The 22,452-nt window shown below is 44.4% G+C and overlaps 1 protein-coding gene across 1 annotated transcript in view; it reads right to left on the bottom strand.

Moving 5' to 3' along the window:
* Nucleotides 1–1,604: 1,604 nt before the first annotated feature.
* The window catches only part of lrrc4cb (leucine rich repeat containing 4C, genome duplicate b), a 43,166-nt gene continuing 22,318 nt past the window's right edge, over nucleotides 1,605–22,452 (bottom strand). Inside the window, exon 2 of the mRNA XM_036981446.2 lies at nucleotides 1,605–6,767. Coding sequence (XP_036837341.1) covers nucleotides 4,875–6,740 — 1,866 coding nt within the window. The 5' untranslated portion in view covers nucleotides 6,741–6,767 and the 3' untranslated portion in view covers nucleotides 1,605–4,874. The remainder of the gene's footprint in view (nucleotides 6,768–22,452) is intronic.

Genomic DNA, 22,452 nt, shown 5'->3' with positions numbered 1-22,452 from the left:
AAATGTGTGATCAATACATACAGTTGTGAACATGTTGTCATTGCTAATGCAGAGGCACCAGGTCCAGTACATTCTGTCATTGTCTAAGCTTCTAAGGTGACTCAAGTTTTACTCAGTCTTGTGCAGAAGTGTATCAGTCAACTGTATTGTGTAATTAGTTACACAACGACAGAAAATACAGTTGTGTTGTTGTTGTTTTCTCTGACATCCAACAGTCCATGATCAGCTCTGTTGACCATGAGAGCATTTAGCAGAGGAAATAGGTTGAGGCGTACCTTTTTCAGCTTGGAATGACATGGCCCATTGTCTAACTTGTCATCAATGACATGTGGTCCATTGTTTACCTTGTTACCTGGCAACGACCACACGGGTGTTTTAAAATAGCTGTCAGTCAAGGCAAGCTCATGAATGTAAGCTCCCCGCCCACTCAACCTGTTCTTTCAGGTTTTCTAATAGCTGGAGAGGAGATAAAAGGTACAATTTCTTCAGTTCGAAGCATTTTAAATGCCTAAAATTATTATGGTGGATGTTTTGGTCATTCAAAGGCTATTTTAACTTGGGAAATAAGATGACTGTGCAGGACCTTTTAAGGTTTTGAACAAGACTAAGAAAGGATATTCAGTGTCTTATCACCAAATGTGTTTCCCAGTGTTTTCCCGGAAAGCACATTTTCAGAAAGTATCCCACTTTACCAATACTCACCCTAATCAAAGCGGCTGTACATCAGACCTATAGTAATACTGTGTGATGCATAAATAGAACACAGTGGAGAAGTATTCTATAGTGTGGCAGAGTGAAGACATAGTCAGCCAATTACAGGAGAATGTGCCTCTCAGATGGAGAAGAATTAGCCAATGGAGGGAGTGAAAGCGTCTATATTTGGCAACACTGTCAAAAGAGCACTTCCTCTTTCTATTAATACGATCTGTATCCTTCCTGTGACCTCATAAAACAAGCTCCTCCGGTGCGAGGAATTATTCTTTCCAATTCATTTTTCTCTAATTAAATTCTGCATCAGCACGCTCCCACTATAAATCGACCAAATTCAAGGAGCTGCAAATTAAAAATTAGTGTTTGTGTGTGTGTGTGTGTGTGTGTGTGTGTGTGTGTGTGTGTGTGTGTGTGTGTGTGAATGTGTGTGTGTGTTTGTGTGTGAATGTGTGTGTGTGTGTGAGAGAGAGGGAGGGAGAGTGAAGAGAGAAAGATAGAAAGAGAGAGAGAAGCTGATTTGCCTGTGTCAAGGCATATCATGGGTGTGTGTGTGTGTGTGTGTGTGTGTGTGTGTGTGTGTGTGTGGGTGTGTGTGACACACATTCAGCCCCTCTTGAAGGACAATGGAAGTTCAATAGAAAATGTTTGTCTTTCTGCATCACAGCCTTTAGCCGGGTGGTTTAACAATACACAACACGTACCCCGATGAAAGCTGTACTGCTGTGTTGATTTCTGACAATACAGAATCATTTCCCATCGAAGCGGCTGAATACCTCCCACAGTACAGTTTCCAGTCTGTTCCTAAATTCATGCACCTTGGTGGGAATGTGAGGTAGCGACAGTATACACTTTCCTTTACAGGTGCAGAATATGATGAAAAGCACTGCACAAGATACTGGAAAAACAGCCATGTTTTATTGGTGTTTGGGTATGAACTACAATCTCTGGTATCAATAAATGTACGCTGTATTCCTTGAGAGGTATGGGAAGGAGGCTAACGGAGATATCCATTTGACTCCTCAGTCTCTCACATTCTCTCTCTTTTACATTTGAATCCATAAGCACATGTAAAATTTTGATGTGAAAATCTTTTTTTTTTTTTTTTTTTTGCATGTTATTTTGAAAATACGTCTCGTATAAATGTACCACTTGAGGAGCATTGTCTCAGAAAATGAGAGAAGGGACAAAACCCCCAATACAGTAACCTCCCATAGATGGACAGTTGGCAGAACAACACACAGTAAACCAATCACCAGCTCCACATAGAAATGAATCTCTCACAGCCTTATTGGCTGTAGACTATACTGTCAAAGGTCAAGCATTCAGCCACCTAAAGCATTGAAAAGGAATTGAAAGCATTGAAAAGGAACTGAAAGCATTGAAAAGGAATCACTAGAAGGGGAAAGAATGGTCAACCTTGGCTATAGATGATATGAACATCCCCTGCATGTGAGACTGGACTGGACCAAAACAGTGTCCATGTGCTGTTTGACGACCCCAAGCAACACGTTATATACAGACATAACCCGTGAATAGATCAGAATGGACTTGTCAGAGATACATGTTTTATGGATATGGAGGCTTAAGTGCTGAATGAATGCTTCTGTATGTGCAATTTCTTTATGATGAACAACTGGCGTAATGCTCAGTACATACTAAACAACAGGCTCACATACCCATAACTCAAATGCCTATGACTTTCACACTGAGCACTAATGTCTGTATTGAGTCAATTCAGTCTATTTGGGATGCCAGTTGGAGATACTAACACAATAGTGATCTATGCCGTTTAGCAGACACTTTTACCCAGAGGGACTTGTTTACATTTTAGATATGGGTGGCACCAGCGAGAATCAAACTTAGAACCTTGGTGTGTTGCGAGCGCCATGCTCTAGTGCCTGAGCCACAGCACCACCTGATCATGAAAAGGTCATGTTTACCCATTCAGTTGTCGGGAGCATAATATGGAGTGTGAGACTTTCTTTATCTTCGTATTGTCATAAGCATGACACAAGCTGTCGTGGCCGCTCACTGTATGTCAGCTAATGACAGCTGGCTGTGCCCTGCTATGATGCAAAACCAAGTGTGTCCCTAAATAGCCACTCTGGTAAAGTGCTGCCTGTCGTACCAAACCTTCCCTCCGTCAAACACAGTTGTGTTAACTTAGTGGATACAACTGCAGCATAACTCCCTGCCCCTGTAATTCACCCAGGCACTTTAGCCTGCAATCTAACAGTGGATTTTGGGGGGAATTGTATTGTAAAGTTAAGCGGCAGTTGTTAGCTCCGGGACAACAGCCCTGGCATATCTGCTCCTCCTCACGCTCCGCACAAGGTCCGTGTTTCCATGGCGACTGTCCGTCGGCTATTTCTGCGCTCCTCATTCCTTATCTGTTCTTCACTGCTATTGCGTCACATCTTCAATATCTGCCCCCACGGCCATCGTGGGCCAAAACCCCTCCCTCCTTTCCTCATTCCCTCCCTTCCTCCCTCCTTCACTCAACTACCAAATGAAATGCGCCGTGTAAACAGAGTAGAGAAAAGACAAGGCGGTGTTGTGATAAATGGACGATGAGAGTGGTGCCACCAAAAGGCCTTGGGTTGTGTTTTTTCCCTGACAAACATGGCCGAGAAGATCAGAGTAGGAGCCTCTCAGAAATCAGAAGACTAGCTCCTCCATTAGCTGCTGTGTAAAGGGATACGGGTTGGAGTTTTCAAGCTGCTTGCTGGATCAACTTCTCCTCTAGCTCATCTAGAAGCCTACCAATGGACTGCTGATGCAGTTCAATGAGCAATTACACCTCCCTGTTTACTACAGACTGACAGTACAGACGGTTAGCCTCCTGTGTTGGCCGACCAGGGTCACGCTGAATTACATGCGAGCTTTATCTGCGCTAACAGACGGGCTATCAGCCCACGAGCGTCTGTGACCCTAGGGTGATACCAAGGTAACGCGACAGTGCTGCTGATCTAGATCATTAACACATTACTGTAGGGCCGTGGAGCCTCCCCTTCATTCTCCCACATCTTCTGCTGCGCTGCCATTCCCCCCATGTCTAAAGAGAGACAAATGAGATATGTCGAGAGGAGAGACGAATGTGCCAGAGAAAGAGAGAGAGAGGAGAAGAGAGAGGAGAATGTAAGAGAGGAAGGAGAAAGGGGGAGGGAGAGTAGGATGAGAGGTGAAGGAGAGGGGTTGGAAGAATGAGAGCGAGAGAGAGAGAGAGAGAGAGAGAGAGGTGAGAAAAGAGAGAGGGGGGTAGGAGGGGGAGAGTGATAGAGTGTAGATAGAGTGAAAGAGATACAGCGTGAGAGGAGGGAGAGAGAGAAGAGAGCGAGAGTGTGATGGGAGGGAGGGAGGGAGGGAGGGAGGGAGGGAGGGAGGGAGGGAGGGAGACCTTCATCTTAATTTAAGTGAAGGATGTATAGTTGTTGATTAGGAGCCGGGAAAATGCATGTTCAGTCATTTGGCCGTCTGGTTCCCGAGGCATGTTGGCCTCACTGCTCATTTCATTAACCGCCAAGTCATGGGGACATCTGTATCTCATCTAATTTGAGTGACAGGAAGGGTACAGTGTAATACGACGATCCTCCCTCTTCATCAGTTTTATGTAATGTAGCTGTGATAATATTTGAGGGCTGTGAATATATCCAAAGGAATAAGGAAACACCAGGGCATCTGGGATATTATAATGACCTTCAAACATTTTGATAAAAATTCTCAAACAAGGCAGTATTATATTTTCATCTGAAATGGCCCTATCGTCAAATGGAAGCTGTGTTAATCTATTCTGTTGCTGCACTCTTATTTGGAAACGGTCCGAACATGGTTTGAATGTAGAGAATTCATTTGAGTAGATGAGTTTGCAGTGAACCATTCTTCCCCCAACATCACACAGAGGTGAAATAAAAATTGGAGCTAAAAAGCTCATTCAGATTTGTTTTTCTTGATTTAGCCACTAGACATATATTTTTTAAATAAATAATTTCTGTTTTGTAAAGACACTTTTTCAAATAGAACACCCATTTTGAAAGATGTTGATCCATTTGATCGTTAACATCATCAGTCAAGTGTGTCAAGTCATTCCCACACTAATCCTTACCATTCTGTCCATGATACTTCCTGTATGAGATAGCTGATATCGGATTCCTAATGAATCTCAATCAAATTTGGGTCTCTTGCACATTGTCTTTTGAGCTGGCTTGAATCAGTAAAGGTTCCTGTGTGTGGGAGTGGTGGTAGGTGCTCCTGTAAGTGTTGTAATGGTTGTAATGCTCCAATGGGGGCAGGTGTAAGTGGGTCTCCATTGCAGCAACACCGGCGAGCTCCTCCTCCACTGTGATGACCTCCATGGAGGAGGCGGGGCCATCGGGGTCCTGCTGGTGGTTCTGCTTCCTCATCTTGTAGAAAATGACCAGCAAGACGGCGGCCATGAGCGTGATGGCCACAAAGCAGCCGATGATGATCTTGGTGGTCTTCATCACCTCCTCCAAGCCGCGGTCCCCCTCCCCATCCAGGTCCAGAACAGAGACGGTGTAGGTCCGCTCTGTGGTCCTGGTCTGGACTGGAGGCCCCCTGGTGGTCGAAGATGATACCCAGCCAATCGGTGGAAGAGCAGGAGTCTGGCTGTCGTCGACTGTCTCTGTGGTCTCCACGGTGACTGTGGTGAAGTAGGTGACGCCGCTGTTCTCCACCGAGGTGACGTTGAGCACGGCAGAGGCAGAGATGTTGCCCGCCGTGTTGCTCACCATGCAGGTGTAAGTCCCCGTGTCCTGCATGGTGACGGTGGTGAAGTTCAACGTCCCGTCGTTGAGGACGGCCAGGCGCACCTTGTACGCCCCGTGGGTCACCAGAGACCCGTTGGGGGTGAGCCAGCTGACCGAGGTCAACGAGCTCGTTCTGCACTTGAGCTCAGCCGCCATGCCCTCTGTGACGTTGCGGTCCGCCGGCGGCTCCACGATGACAGGCACATCGCACTGGAAGTAGCTGTGCTCTAGCTCGCCGATGTAGCGACCCCTGTAGTTGGCTGGGGTGTGGCAGCGGGCACAGCAGCTGGTGTTGGCAGGCACTGTCTCCTTCAGCCACCAGCTAAGCCACAGGATGTCACAGTTACAGTTCCAGGGGTTATGGTGCAGATGGACTCTCTCCAGGCGGTGCAGGGGGGTGAACAGGTCATGGGGCAGCAGGGTGAGGTTGTTGTGGGCCAGGTTGAGCTCCACCAGGGACTGGAGGTCGTCAAAGGAGTTCCTCTCGATGGTCTGGATCTGAGCGTGCATCATCCACAACTTCTGCAAGTTCGCCAGCCCTGCGAAAGAGCCAGGCCCTATGACAGAGATTTGGTTCCCTGACATCTCTAGCTCCTCCAGCCTGACCAAGGGTAGGATGTTGGGGATCTCCTTGAGGTTGCACATGCCCAGGTTTAGGTAGCGCAGGTTGCTGAGGTCCTGGAAGGCTCCATCTGAGATGTAGGAGAGCCGCTTGAGCTCTCCAAGGTCCAGTCTTCGCAGCGAGGGGACCCGGTTGAAGGCGTACGACGGGATGCTCTCAATGGGGTTGTTCCTCAGCCACAGCTCCTTGAGCTTCGAGAGGTACTCGAAGGCCCCATTGGGGATGGTGGTGAGACGGTTGTCGAACAGCTCCAGGGTGTTGAGACTGGCCAGGCCGTTGAAGGCGCCAATCTCGATGTTGCGGATGTGGTTCTTGCTCAGCTGCAGGATTTCCAGGTGCCGTAGATGCTTGAAGCTGTCCACCTTGATCACCTGGATGAGGTTGTCCTGCAGGTTCAGGTAACGTGTGTTGGTTGAGATGCCGTCGGGGACATCGCGCAGGCTCCGGCGGGTGCAGATCACCTTGCTGAACTGGTTGCTGCAGGAGCAGACAGAGGGGCAGGTCTGGGCACGCACCAGGCCGGCCACCGCCAGGATCTGGAGGGCCAACAGTAGCACGAAGAGGGGATAGGACCGAGCCCCCCTCAGCCTAGGATCTCTCATTGTCTGGCGCTGGAGGGAGGAGATCATTGTGATCAGCATTCATAGTTCAGTGGCTGGTGGTCCTCTCTGAAATATTGTAAAGAGAAGAGAGAAAAGTACAACAGATTAGGCAGTGGAACAATATAAGACAAGCAAAGAAAACTAGATGCAGAACAGAAGGTAATTATGGGTAATGCCACTTCTTTTTATGTGTATAAAATCTATTGAAGGGACACCATACTGTCTGTGCTCAATGCACATGCCTGGGATAATGACCTACATGAGGAAGAGAGGTGGTGAAATGTAGTTGCCTTATCATTGGGGATGGATGGATGTTCACTCATCCTAGATAGTCATCATAAACACTGTCCATCTGTGGAGCATTAGAGATGTCAGGACTCCCCAGAACAGGACTCCCCATATGAACTTTACTCTCTCATCAATAAATAAATACAAATCGTTGTCATTTAGGTCCTAACCCGTTAATTATTCATCTGTACATTTGGGGCGGCAGGGTAGCCTAGTGGTTAGAGCGTTGGACTAGTGACCGGGAGGTCGTAAGTTCAAACCCTGAGTTGACAAGATGGATGTTCACTCATCCTAGATAGTCATCATAAACACTGTCCATCTGTGGAGCATTAGAGATGTCAGGACTCCCCAGAACAAGACTCCCCATATGAACTTTACTCTCTCATCAATAAATAAATACAAATCGTTGTCATTTAGGTCCTAACCCGTTAATTATTCATCTGTACATTTGGGGCGGCAGGGTAGCCTAGTGGTTAGAGCATTGGACTAGTGACTGGGAGGTTGTAAGTTCAAACCCTGAGTTGACAAGGTACAAATCTGTCGTTCTGCCCCTGAACAAGGCAGTTAACCCACTGTTCCTAGGCCCTCATTGAAAATAAGAATTTGTTCTTAACTGACTTGCCTAGTTAAATAAAGGTAAAAAAAAATCTGCAATAAAACCAGCCAGTCAATTTCTCTTGTTGTATACTTAATTTCATAAATTGATTTGTCACAAAGTGCTGTAACAAACTGGTCACAAAACGGACTGTTTTTTCAGTCTCAAAACGTACAGTGCCTTGCGAAAGTATTCGGCCCCCTTGAACTTTGCGACCTTTTGCCACATTTCAGGCTTCAAACATAAAGATATAAAACTGCAGTTTTTTGTGAAGAATCAACAATAAGTGGGACACAATCATGAAGTGGAACGACATTTATTGGATATTTCAAACTTTTTTAACAAATCAAAAACTGAAAAATTGGGCATGCAAAATTATTCAGTCCCCTTAAGTTAATACTTTGTAGCGCCACCTTTTGCTGCGATTACAGCTGTAAGTCGCTTGGGGTATGTCTCTATCAGTTTTTCACATCGAGAGACTGACATTTTTTCCCATTCCTCCTTGCAAAACAGCTCGAGCTCAGTGAGGTTGGATGGAGAGCATTTGTGAACAGCAGTTTTCAGTTCTTTCCACAGATTCTCGATTGGATTCAGGTCTGGACTTTGACTTGGTCATTCTAACACCTGGATATGTTTATTTTTGAACCATTCCATTGTAGATTTTGCTTTATGTTTTGGATCATTGTCTTGTTGGAAGACAAATCTCCGTCCCAGTCTCAGGTCTTTTGCAGACTCCATCAGGTTTTCTTCCAGATTGGTCCTGTATTTGGCTCCATCCATCTTCCCATCAATTTTAACCATCTTCCCTGTCCCTGCTGAAGAAAAGCAGGCCCAAACCATGATGCTGCCACCACCATGTTTGACAGTGGGGATGATGTGTTCAGGGTGATGAGCTGTGTTGCTTTTACGCCAAACATAACGTTTTGCATTGTTGCCAAAAAGTTCAATTTTGGTTTCATCTGACCAGAGCACCTTCTTCCACATGTTTGGTGTGTCTCCCAGGTGGCTTGTGGCAAACTTTAAACAACACTTTTTATGGATATCTTTAAGAAATGGCTTTCTTCTTGCCAGTCTTCCATAAAGGCCAGATTTGTGCAATATACGACTGATTGTTGTCCTATGGACAGAGTCTCCCACCTCAGCTGTAGATCTCTGCAGTTCATCCGGAGTGATCATGGGCCTCTTGGCTGCATCTCTGATCAGTCTTCTCCTTGTATGAGCTGAAAGTTTAGAGGGACGGCCAGGTCTTGGTAGATTTTCAGTGGTCTGATACTCCTTCCATTTCAATATTATCGCTTGCACAGTGCTCCTTGGGATGTTTAAAGCTTGGGAAATCTGTTTGTATCCAAATCCGGCTTTAAACTTCTTCACAACAGTATCTCGGACCTGCCTGGTGTGTTCCTTGTTCATCATGATGCTCTCTGCGCTTTTAACGGACCTCTGAGACTATCACAGTGCAGGTGCATTTATACGGAGACTTGATTACACACAGGTGGATTGTATTTATCATCATTAGTCATTTAGGTCAACATTGGATCATTCAGAGATCCTCACTGAACTTCTGGAGAGAGTTTGCTGCACTGAAAGTAAAGGGGCTGAATCATTTTGCACGCCCAATTTTTCAGTTTTTGATTTGTTAAAAAGGTTTGAAATATCCAATAAATGTCGTTCCACTTCATGATTGTGTCCCACTTGTTGTTGATTCTTCACAAAAAAATACAGTTTTATATCTTTATGTTTGAAGCCTGAAATGTGGCAAAAGGTCGCAAAGTTCAAGGGGGCCGAATACTTTCGCAAGGCACTGTAGATGAATTTCACTTCTCACAATAAGTGTTTTTAGAGGAGGACGTGTCTACCAGCTTAGAAATAAGTCAACAACAGAGATGGTACTGGTGTTGAAACAACGTCTAATATTACTCTGATAGAACAACAAACGGTGCATTCAGAAAGTATTCAGACCCCTTTCCTTTTTGCACATTTTGTTACATTACAGCCTTATTCTAAAATGGATTATATTACATTTTTCAGAGGCCGGGACTGGGAGAGTATTCAGGATCGAGGGAAAGATGAACGGACCAAAGTACATAGAGACCCTTGAAGAAAACCTGATCCAGAGCACTCAGGACCTCAGACATGGGCGAAGGTTCGAGATAACGACCCTAAGCACACAGTCAAGACAACGCAGGAGTGGCTTAGGGACGAGTCTCTGAATGTCCTTGAGTGGCCCAGCCAGAGCCCGAACGTGAACCCGATCAAACATCTCTGGAGAGACCTGAAAAAAGCTGTTCAGCAACACTCCCCATCCAACCTGACAGAGCATGAGAAGATCTGCAGAGAATGGGAGAAGCTCCCCAAATACAGGTGTGTCAAGCTTGTAGCATCATACCCAAGAAGTATCAAGGTTGTAATCGCTGCCAAAGGTGCTTCAACAACATACTGCGTACACGGTCTGAATACTGAATACTGTAAATTTAACATTTCGGTTTTCTTTATAAATTAAATTAGCAAAATTGTCTAAACTGTTTTTGCTATGTCATTATGGGTATTGTGTTTAGATTGATGAGGGAAAAAAATATTTTATCCATTTTAAGATAAGTCTGTAAGGTAACAAAATGTGGAAAAAGTCAAGGGGTCTGAATAGTTTCCGAATGCACTGTTTTTCACCATAAGAAACTATGTCTAATATTCTCCTGATATAACAGCATCATTTACCATGAGAGAGTAAAATGTGTAATATAATAGATAGAGATGTAGAGTGAAATATATTAGCACATACCAAACATGTTTCTACTCACAATACACGAGCGATGCTCGTTATGTCAAATATAAAAGTGAACAAGGTTTTTCAAGGCCCTTTAACGTTCTCATCTCTCCTCAGCTTCTCTAACTCAAGTCATATCAGCAATCGTCTCTTTCAGAGGGACCCGGAGGCATAGAAAACGACTCTGTTTTGACAGGTGTTTTCTAAACGGTGAAAATTGTGAAGCGATGTGGAAATGCGTTTTCCAGCGTGGCCGAGTGGGTGATTTAATCAGTGGGAAATGAATCTCTAAATATGCCCCTGTGAAAGTGGTTAGCACCAGCAGAGATGCCACTCCAGAGCGGTGTGAGAAGCCCGCCAAGAGACACTTCCACTGGGGGCGTCAGACGGAATCAGGCCACGGCCTAGCAGGGGTTCGTTTTGTCAAGCCGGCATTACGCTACAACCACCATGCATAGCAGCCTCGTCGTTTTAAATGGCTGATTGCAGGGAAGGAGGCCTATGGAAAAACACAAATAGTGACAAAAGCATTGACGCAGAATCGTTTCTGTTGGGTAACAATGTCGGTTGTTATGTTGATGCTGTGGTGTTTGGTTAACTGCATGTCAGACGGAATCAGGCAGGGGTTCGTTTTGTCAAGCCGGCATTACGCCACAACCACTCTGCATAGCAGCCTCGTCGCTTTAAATGGCTGATTGCAGGGAGGAAAGCCTATGAAAAAACATGATTGGTGACAAAAGCATTGACTCAGAATCGTTTCTGTTGGGTAATAATATACAGGTAAGTGCCAAAATAAAATGTCGATGTGTGCTTGGGGTTATTGTCTTGCTGGAAGATCCACTTGCGGCCAAGTTTCAGCCTCCTGGCAGAGGCAACCAGGTTGTTGGCTAAAATGTCCTGGTACTTGGTAAATTTCTGTATGGATCTCATGTTATGCATGAGGGTATTGTCATGCTGAAACAGGAAAGGGCCTTGCCCAAACTGTAGCCACAAAGTTGGAAGCACAGAATAGTCTAAAAAGTCATTGTATGCTGTAGCGTTAAGACCTCCCTTCACTGGAACTGAGGAGCCTGATCCATGAAAAACAGCTCCAGACCATTATTCATCCTCCACCAAACTTTACAGTTGGCACTATGCATTGGGGCAGGTAGTGTTCTTCTGGCATCCGCCAAACACAGATTTGTCCATCGGACTGCTAGATGGTGAGGCGTGATTCATCACTCCAGAGAAGGCGTTTCCACTGCTCCAGCGAGCTTTATACCACTCCAGCCATGGATACCAATTTCATGAAGCTCCTGAGCAAAGTTCCCTCTAAAAGACACAGAAATATCAGCCCACAGAGAGAAGCACAAGATTGAACTACACTCTAGACATTCTAGAGTTGATTGACAAACATTTCTGTAGAAAACTAAACGATAAAGCCTTGTGTTCCAATATTTTTCATTTGTCTCGGGCTGAAGGTACAAACTCTGTCTTCCGGGGGGGGGCTCAGAGAGCAAATCAAGTGCACTATAGTCCTACCGCTGGCCAATCGGATGGCTCAGGTTACCATGTCTGCAGTAACGTAGCAGGCATAAAAGAAAGCTACAGCAAAGTTGATACTGTGAGATTCCAAAATGTTGAAAACCATGAGAGAGACTCAATGAGAACAGCAAAGAGATGCTGTTTTTATGACTGAGTTCATGTTTAAGTTCTTACTCAGCACTGTCAACACTTTGTATTCAACACTTTTATAAGCCATGAAATGCGAGATCTTCCTATTTCCACTCAGCGCTACAACAAACACTGCAGCAGTAATGAATGAGGAGGAAAGTCTATAGGCTTGCCTTCTTGTTATTTTTAGCAGTTTGGGTATTTTTTTACACCAAGGAATATTTCACTTTCTCTGTTCATAAGAGGAACAACATGAATTTGTACATGAGGCAGAAAGAATGCGGTGCGACTCCAGTTTCACCATCAGCTGAAACACGGTGTCTCTTTGTGGTCAGTGTCAGTGGAGGAAAGGGAAGGCAGAGGGATGTTGAGAGATGACCCTAAGTTGAGACTGACCCTCAGTCTGCTGCTCTTTCTCTCCACTGAGACTGACCCTCAGTCTGCTGCTCTTTCTCTCCACTGAGACTGACCCTCAGTCTGCTGCTCTCTCTCTCCACTGAGACTGACCCTCAGTCTGCTGCTCTCTCTCTCCACTGAGACTGACCAGCAGGCACCATCAGCCCAGTGAAATAAAAAATAAAAAGCAAATTATTTGAATGTATGATCACTCAGCTGTGCCTCCCAAGTAATACAACAAACAGATCTATTACCGGTGTGATCATATAGCCTTCAATATAATCCAAATATATATATTTTTAAATGGCCATTTAATGCATTGGCAGGGCAATTCAAGCAAAGCTAATATGCGGTAATAATGTTTTGGGCCTATAGTTTACTGCACAAACCTCATTGCTGACCACTGTTCTAGAGCTTTCCCTGTTAACACTATCAACATTTCCCTTTACTGTGGCAATTGTGATCAAATCAACGCAATATTAGCCACTTTCAATGCAACATACCGAAACAAAACAAACTATGCAAGAGATTTTGTTGTAGGCAGAACGTATCGGAGTAGGATTCTATTACATTGACACGCACTACTCAGCCCGTACTCTTCACAGACCAGCGCGGCATAAACAATCAGACCCGCAGTAGGTCTATATGCAAATAGACCATTGCCATATATGAATCTGTGCCATTTACTTTGAACTGGACTGTGTTTACAGCATGAGCAGTCATGAGTAGATGCTCTTTTTTTCCCCGATCAACACGAGAGCTGAATGTAGCCACAACTGCACACTTCGTTGATATCCTTTGCTAGTTAGTGAGTTATTAGCCCAGTTATAGATCATTTGTAGTCAGCAATAGGGGAGTGATTGCTTCCTACAAGAGCACAACATGTATACATTTCTAGACGTATTTGAAAAGTGAGTCAGGTAAAGAGCTTTTTTTTTGTCTTAAAGGAGCAGTGTTGCATTTTGAGACAGGCTCGAATAAGCTAAGTGGCCAATAGGCAGAGGGTAGCATCATTTGTCTGATTCTCTCTAATAATGGTATGAGAATAACAATGTATTTTATTTTGTGAAGGAGTTTCTGGCATCGAACAGCAGAAGTTTAACTTATATCTTCATTGACATTTTATTTCAGTATTTGCACTGACTCTATGCACACTCACAGGGCCCTACACACTCACAGGGCCCTACACACTCACAGGGCCCTACACACTCACAGGGCCCTAAACACTCACAGGGCCCTACACACTCACAGGGCCCTACACACTGACAGGGCCCTACACACTCACAGGGCCCTAAACACTCACAGGGCCCTACACACTGACAGGGCCCTACACACTCACAGGGCCCTACACACTCACAGGGCCCTACACACTCACAGGGCCCTACACACTCACAGGGCTCTGCACACTCACAGGGCCCTGCACACTCACCATCAGCTGAAACTCGGTGTCTCTTTGTGGTCAGTGTCAGTGGAGGAAAGGGAAGGCAGAGGGATGTTGAGAGATGACCCTAAGTTGAGACTGACCCTCAGTCTGCTGCTCTTTCTCTCCACTGAGACTGACCCTCAGTGTGCTGCTCTTTCTCTCCATTGAGACTGACCATCAGTCTGCTGCTCTTTCTCTCCACTGAGACGGATCCTCAGTCTGCTGCTCTTTCTCTCCACTGAGACGGACCCTCAGTCTGCTGCTCTTTCTCTCCACTGAGACTGACCATCAGTCTGCTGCTCTTTCTCTCCACTACACACTCACACACATAATGTCACTCCAACACACACACAAACACTTACTCCATCATTTTCTCACTCACACATAATATGCACATACATTTACACTGACTCTACACACACCCACTCACATACAAGCTGCTGCTACTGAAGGACAAGTTGATAAACAGGTTCATGTCAAGCCTTGCGGGTCTCATGGAACGTAGGTCTACATTGAACACAACACATTGGCTGCTACTGAAGGCTGAACGATAGAACAGCTATTTCCATGATAAAACTTTATGGGATTCATTTTCTCAATTGTTTTTGATGTTAGGCCATTCTGGTAGGCCTACATTATGATCAAGTATCCACAGTAGCCCACATGGCTACATGGCTACATGGCTACATGGCTACATGGCTACTGTAACATAAAGCGGGGACAGCCTCCGTGTTCACAGTAAATGCTAGCTAGAAGTTTGCACTCAGCAGACCTGAAATTTGCTCAGTGCTGGAAAGAATCAGAGGGAACATTGCTCCCGACAAACAGTTATTGTGCTGAAGTTGCTTCCAGAGATAGTTTGGAAATCAGTAGTAAGTGTTGCAACCCAGGACAGACGGCGGTCCCGTTCTGTGAGCTTGTGTGGCCTACCACTTCACAGCTGAGCCGTTGTTGCTCCTAGACATTTCCACTTCATATTAACAGCACTTACAGTTGACCAGGGTAGTTCAAGCAGGGCAGAAATTTGAACTGACTTATTGGAAAGGTGGCATCCTATGACTGTGTCACGTTGAAAGTCACTGAGCTCTTCAGCACAGGCCATTCAACTTCACATTTTTTTGTCTATGGAGATTGCATGGCTGTGTGCTCGATTTTATACACTGTCAGCAACAGGTGTAGTTGAATCCACATACTTTTGGCCATGTAGTGTAGCTCAGTATAATTTATTTCATACTGTCAATATTTATCATCTTTATCCAAGGGATCCAATCATTTTGGAATCCAATGTATATTTTCGTGCATGAAAACAAATCTCTCACACTCACTATGATAGGTTTTTACAATTTTTCTAATAATGAATTGAAAAACACTGAACATTTAGCTAGGAACAGGTGTTTTTTTAATGCTTGTCAGGTCGGGAAGTAAGGTGATCTATTTTAAGATGCTGAAAGTGCATGGTCTAATAGAGAGGTGCTCTCTTCATTTGATCACTGTGTTGTCACAGATCATTTTCCTGGGCAACAGGAAATGCAAATTCCAGATTTAAAAAGGGCTTCTAAAGTTTGTAATTTCCACTTTAAAGTATCAGACTTCATCTATCCTAACTAAAAATGTATCAACCTTTTTCAAAAATATCCCTGAATTATAATCCACATTACAACTTCTATTTCCTGTTGATGCAGGATTATTTTCCTGCTGTGAGAAACTGGTTAAATTGAGACAGTACATCTGTGTACGTCTACAAGCACTTGTGTGCTTGATTTCAATTACAGACCGACATACAGTATTTGTTTGGCATAGCAAGCAAGGTCAAAAGTTCAGCAATGTAATCAATGTGAAACCAAAACATTACTGAGGGACCATACAGTACATGATCTCAGACTGTAGACCAGGGATCAGCTAGATTCAGCCCGAGGGCCATCAGTACATGCTCTCAGACTGTAGACCAGGGATCAACTAGATTCAGCTCGAGGGCCGTCAGCACATGATCTCAGACCGTAGACCAGGGATCAACTAGATTCAGCCCGAGGGCCGTCAGTACATGATCTCAGACCGTAGACCAGGGATCAACTAGATTCAGCCAGAGGGCCGTCAGTACATGATCTCAGACTGTAGACCAGGGATCAACTAGATTCAGCCAGAGGGCCGTCAGTACATGATCTCAGACCGTAGACCAGGGATCAACTAGATTCAGCCCGAGGGCCGTCAGTACATGATCTCAGACCGTAGACCAGGGATCAACTAGATTCAGCCCGAGGGCCGTCAGTACATGATCTCAGACCGTAGACCAGGGATCAACTAGATTCAGCCAGAGGGCCGTCAGTACATGATCTCAGACTGTAGACCAGGGATCAACTAGATTCAGCCCGAGGGCCGTCAGTACATGATCTCAGACTGTAGACCAGGGATCAACTAGATTCAGTTAGCGAACCCTGCTGTAGACAAGTAGCGGAATGTACTCATGATCATGACATGTATACAAGATATCTATTTTAAGATGCTGTGATCACAAGAGCATAAAAAAGGAGCAATCAGCTCTCATATGCGTGAATAATACAATGTGATTGTCTGATTGAGACTGATATGACGCATGAAACAAGATAAGCAATGTGCCACATTAGCGACCGTACACAATGCCAACAATGATTGAAATAATGACGTGTTTTGCGTAATCACGTGTTTTGAACCTTCATTTGAGGCTTTTTCATCAAACTGTCCCCTTTTTGGTTTATGTCAGATAGTGCAACACAATCCTCAGACAATGGATTTCATTTTTGGTGTAATTCTCATTCTGGATTAGGCTTAAAATACAGGATAACATATTTCTAAAATCAACACAAGACACTAGACAGATTGGGTAACACACAGGTCTCTAGATGGATTGGGTAGAACACAGGACTCTAGATGGATTGGGTAGAACACAGGTCTCTAGGTGGATTGGGTAGAACACAGGACTCTAGATGGATTGGGTTAAACACAGGTCTCTAGATGGATTGGGTAGAACACAGGACTCTAGATGGATTGGGTAGAACACAGGACTCTAGATGGATTGGGTAAAACACAGGTCTCTAGGTGGATTGGGTAAAACACAGGTCTCTAGATGGATTGGGTAAAACACAGGACTCTAGATGGATTGGGTAAAACACAGGTCTCTAGATGGATTGGGTAGAACACAGGACTCTAGATGGATTGGGTAGAACACAGGACTCTAGATGGATTGGGTAGAACACAGGACTCTAGATGGATTGGGTAAAACACAGGACTCTGGATGGATTGGGTAGAACACAGGACTCTAGATGGATTGGGTAGAACACAGGACACTAGATGGATTGGGTAGAACACAGGACTCTAGATGGATTGGGTAGAACACAGGACTCTAGATGGATTGGGTAGAACACAGGACACTAGATGGATTGGGTAGAACACAACACCCTAGATGAGGGAGATCTGATTATGTATGTGTGGTGGGAGTCTGTGAAAATATCACTGTGTCTGTCACTCAGAAAAGCTTACAGTTATCGCCTGACTTTTCAGTACCACCAACTAACTTCAGTAGAATCTACATCCAAATTAGCCTCATTTATACCAACATGAAGGCAGATAAGTTTCATGTATCATAGTGTGTATACACTGAGTGTACAGAACATTAGTTGGCCCCTTTCTGCCCTCAGAACAGCCTCAATTCATCAGGGCATGGACTCTACCAAGCGTTCCACAGGGATGCTGGCCCATGTTGACTCTTTCTACGGTTGTGTCAAGTTGGCTGGATGTCCTTTGGGTGATTGACTATTCTTGATACACACAGGAAACTGTTGAGCGTGAAAAGCCCAGCTGCGTTGCAGTTCTTGACACTAACCGGTGCACCTGGCACTTACTACCATACCCCGTTCAAAGGCACTTAAATATTTTGTCTTGACCTTTCACCCTCTGAATGGCACACACAAACAATCCATGGCTCAATTGTCTCAAGGCTTAAAAATCCTTCTTTAATCCATCTCCTCCCCTTCACCTACACTGATTGAAGTGGATTTAACAAGTGACATCAATAAGAGCTTTCACCTGTCTGTCATGGAAAAAACAGGTGTTCCTAATGATTTGTCCACTCAGTGTATAATATGGTCTAATTTTCATTCAGGTGTAAGTACACTACATACACAGTCCTCTTGTCTCGATGTTAATGATAGACATACATGCTTTATCAGACAATCCCTGTTTCTACCATGTAGCAAGACCCGGTCTGCTAATACAAAAGCTAATGTGCCAAATCAATCATGTTTTGCATTTCGTTTCACAAGGAATGAATGAAGGAGAAGCTCAAATGGGCTCAGACATGGAGGGAAGTGTGGGATGTGTCATGGTAACTGGACCGGTGAGTGAGTAGTATTCAGAGTGATGCAGTGCTCTTATGTCACGCAGTGTTGTGATAGGGGCCTCGGGGTTACTGTGTTCTCCGCACTACAATACCCATTTTGGTCCTGTTTTATTCTCTCTGACCCACCAGTCTCCTAAATATAGACATCGGTAAGAGGGTGGATCGGTGCTTTAAACTTGCAATGTCAAAATACATTTGAACGTCTGGAATATTCACTAAAGAGAACTACGTGAGCATCTGTTAGGGACATTTTTTAGATTAAAATACCGTACGCGTTCCCCTTGCAGTCTAAAACATTACAGATTAAAATGACAAATAATGTACCTTTATGTGCTTCTCACTGCTTCATAGAACTAGGTTAAGAGTGCTGTTTGTGGATGCTTTGTCGATTCACATCATAAAGGACATCATTTTCACATGTTGTATATTAATATAGAACTAGGTTAAGCGTTTTTGTTTGCTGTTGCTTCCAGTGGTGTTGTATCCACATCATAAAAGCACCTATTTTTTCCAATTGTAGAAGAACAGATAAGGTTGGGGCCTGAGGCCAGGGTTGACATCCTGGATCTCTGTCACAAGGGACCCTCTAGCGAAGATAGCAACCAAGAACGTTGCAGCCGATTGCAACTTAATGGGTTAACTAAGAGTGTGGGTTCTCTAAACGCGTAAGAGGATAAACTGGATCGGATTACCGTGTAATCTGTTTCAAGATTGACATTTTATAGAATATTCCTTAAAACACCCGACAAACCATTTTTTAAAATCAATATCACAGTGAGTAACGTAATCTTTGTGGGGGGGTTTAGTGTGTAAAAACCTGTTCTATAAGAAGTGGGAAACACATTATCTGGGCTATGTCGGAGTAGCACTCTCTCAGTCAGGGACAGACATGGGTATCAGGACAAGAGGATAATAGAAAACACTTCTCTGGGGTTCAGGGGGAGGCTGGTGGGAGAAGCTATAGGAGGATGGGCTCATTGTAATAGCTGGAATGGAATGGAAGTCAAACGTGGTTTCCATATGTTTGATGTGTCTGATACCGTTCCATTGATTCCATTCCAGCCATTACAATGAGCCTGTCCTCCATATTGCTCCTCCCACCAGCCTCCTCTGCTGAAGTTATGGCATGGTTGCCAAGGACGTCTGTGAAATGAAGTGACCCCCAAAAAATATGGTTCAACACATGTAGGAGCCATACTATAACGCTGAACAAGAGAGTGTCTCAATCAAGCTGGATGTTTACAGCACAACAGCAACAGCAAATTAGCATATTGGAGGATCATTCACTTTATAACACATTTTATGATTAATCATAAACAAACTACAGTATATCCAATCTTCAACTTGATGTTCACCAACAAAAACACAGGGTTCACACCCAGCAACTCTCCAGGACCAGAGTGTAGACCAGTGTGCTAGTTAAATCACCCAGCAACTGTCCAGGACCAGAGTGTAGACCAGTGTACTAGTTAAATCACCCAGCAACTCTCCAGGACCAGAGTGTAGACCAGTGTGCTAGTTAAATCACCAAGCAACTCTCCAGGACGGAGTGTAGACCAGTGTGCTAGTTAAATCACCCAGCAACTCTCCAGGATCAGAGTGTAGACCAGTGTACTAGTTAAATCACCCAGCAACTCTCCAGGATCAGAGTGTAGACCAGTGTGCTAGTTAAATCACCCAGCAACTCTCCAGGACGGAGTGTAGACCAGTGTGCTAGTTAAATCACCCAGCAACTCTCCAGGACGGAGTGTAGACCAGTGTGCTAGTTAAATCACCCAGCAACCCTCCAGGATCAGAGTGTAGACCAGTGTGCTAGTTAAATCACCCAGCAACTCTCCAGGACGGAGTGTAGACCAGTGTGCTAGTTAAATCACCCAGCAACTCTCCAGGACGGAGTGTTGACCAGTGTGCTAGTTAAATCAATGTGAACACTGTGCTTGGGTCACCGTGTCCTGTAAATGTATATACTGTAGTATGTAGAAGCTGGAAGTGGAAGCCTACGTATTGTTGTCCATTAGTTTACTCCTATTAGGGGAGGGGTAGTATGGTTAGGGGTAAATTATAAAGATGGAAAATATATTTAATGAGTTTATTACAATTAGGGGAGGGGTAGTATGGTTAGGGGTAAATTATAAAGATGGAAAATATAGTCTCAAAAAATAAATATGAATAAGAAATACATCAACTAAAGGCTTGCATCACTGTTAGACAGTTATTAACCTCAGGCAGAAACACAAAAAACCTTGCTTGCATGCTACCGTTTTAGTCCAGTGACCTGTTCAGGAGGAAGGATCTGCAAAGCATTTATAACTGAACAAGATGAATGTGAATTCTTTGCCACACATGTCGTGCTGAAGCTCAGCAGACTGAAGCGTTTGCACATTTGAACATTAGCTATTTTTTCTGTATTCAAGTGATCATTCTGAGGAAAGGAAAATGCTGAAAAACCTATGAAAAATGTACTGTAAGACTCTCATTATTTTCCAGACAGTAAGTGAAGCATTGTCATTCCCTCAGTAAGATGAGAGTCATTTTGATCTGTTTGTTCTTTTGTGAACCGGGTTAATAAGGCTCCTTATCATGAACTAGGCTCACCCTCAGCAGTGAGATCCATCGTTGGTCACATGGTAAACATCATCAGTTTATTACTGGATGGTAATGTACGGATTGATTCTCTGACCAGACCTGGCATGTACCCATCCTAAAGCAGACTAAACCAATCCCAGATGGCATAGGCGTATTAGCTTTGGAAATTAAAACGAAGGGCAATCAAACCAGAATCTGTAATCACGTTGAAATAGAGGACGGCAACGAGGGCAAAATCCAACAGCCGTCATTTAATATAGGTCACAGCAGAAACTCAGACAACGGGTAAAACCCTGTAAAGGTCACAACGAAGCGAGCTCAACTTCCCACTGTAGCCTTCACTAGGAGTTTCCCTTTAAGTTCATCCCAGCCAGACCTCATCAATGGCAAGATAATGTCTGGGAAGTGGCACGTTCACAGCCACACTGCATTAGCTCATGTTGTGCGTGTGTTGCTGCATAAAGGAGACTCCCACTGTATGCTGGTGTTGTACTGTGATACAGGCTGATATTTCTTTATTAGGATCCCCATTAGCTGCTTCTCACGCAGCAGCTACTCTTCCTGGGATCCAATCAAAACATGAAACATGACATAACACAGAACATGAATAGACAAGAACAAGGACAGAGATATACGGGCACTACGGTGTTTGGTTTATTGTTCTGTGTGGAAGTCGGTTCTTTCTGTGTTCTAGTGTTGAATAAGACTGAGATAAAGGGGGACTCACAGCTCACAGTGATAATTCAATCTGGCCACATATGACCTAATGCCGCTGCTCCATTAGGATAATTGCAGGGATAAATAATCTGCTGAGATCTCTCTGTGTTTGGGGGGCTGTCTCTGTCCCTGTGGGGGCATGTGTGTGTGTGTGTGTGTGTGTGTGTATGTGTGTGTGTGTGTGTGTGTGTGTGTGTGTGTGTGTGTGTGTGTGTGTGTGTGTGTGTGTGTGTGTGTGTGTGTGTGTGTGTGTGTGTGTGTGTGTGTGTGTGTGTGTGTGAGTGTAGTGGGATCAGACAGTACGCCCTGGGTGGCGGGGAGGGGCGGGCTGGGTTGGCTGTTTCTGTGTCTGAATGTTGGAGAAGCGTTAGTATTCTAGTCACAGGTCAGAGCAACAGAGATCTACTCCCACCACATGACTGCTACTGAACAGATCACACTTGAAACCAAGAGTAGGGCATGATAAAGCACTGCATGAATCATCTGTGTATCTAAGGATGCAACCTATTAGCATTTTAGGCTAAACGATTCATTAGCTCCTGGTATTTTACTATAGAATAGTAAAGTGTGTGTAAATGACATCGAATGACCAGATAAATACCTTGTGGTGGAACACAATGGTTAGAATAGAGTCTTACATAATGCAGTCTCATCTGGCTATAAAACATATATATACATTCAGCAAGGTGACATCCTCATAAACAACAGGTCAACCTTCCACTTCCAGACAGCCACATCAGCAATATGCAAATCTTCTAGGACTGACATGATTGGCTATTCCCACACCCACTCTGGGATGAGCCAATGATGATGACGGCAGATTGTTTATGATGACCTCTTGCTAAGTGTATCTTCGGGAAGACAATATGAAGGACTTTTACATATCCGACACATCATCACTGTGAAGGATTTACAAATGCTTTATGCAAACTTTCTGACCTGCAATTGGTTTGAAGACCA

The sequence above is a fragment of the Oncorhynchus mykiss genome, chromosome 26 (genome assembly GCF_057628025.1).
Source record: "Oncorhynchus mykiss isolate SJ-2025 chromosome 26, ASM5762802v1, whole genome shotgun sequence".
NCBI classification, from domain to species: Eukaryota; Metazoa; Chordata; class Actinopteri; order Salmoniformes; family Salmonidae; genus Oncorhynchus; species Oncorhynchus mykiss.
This window is presented reverse-complemented; position numbering and strand designations above follow the sequence as displayed.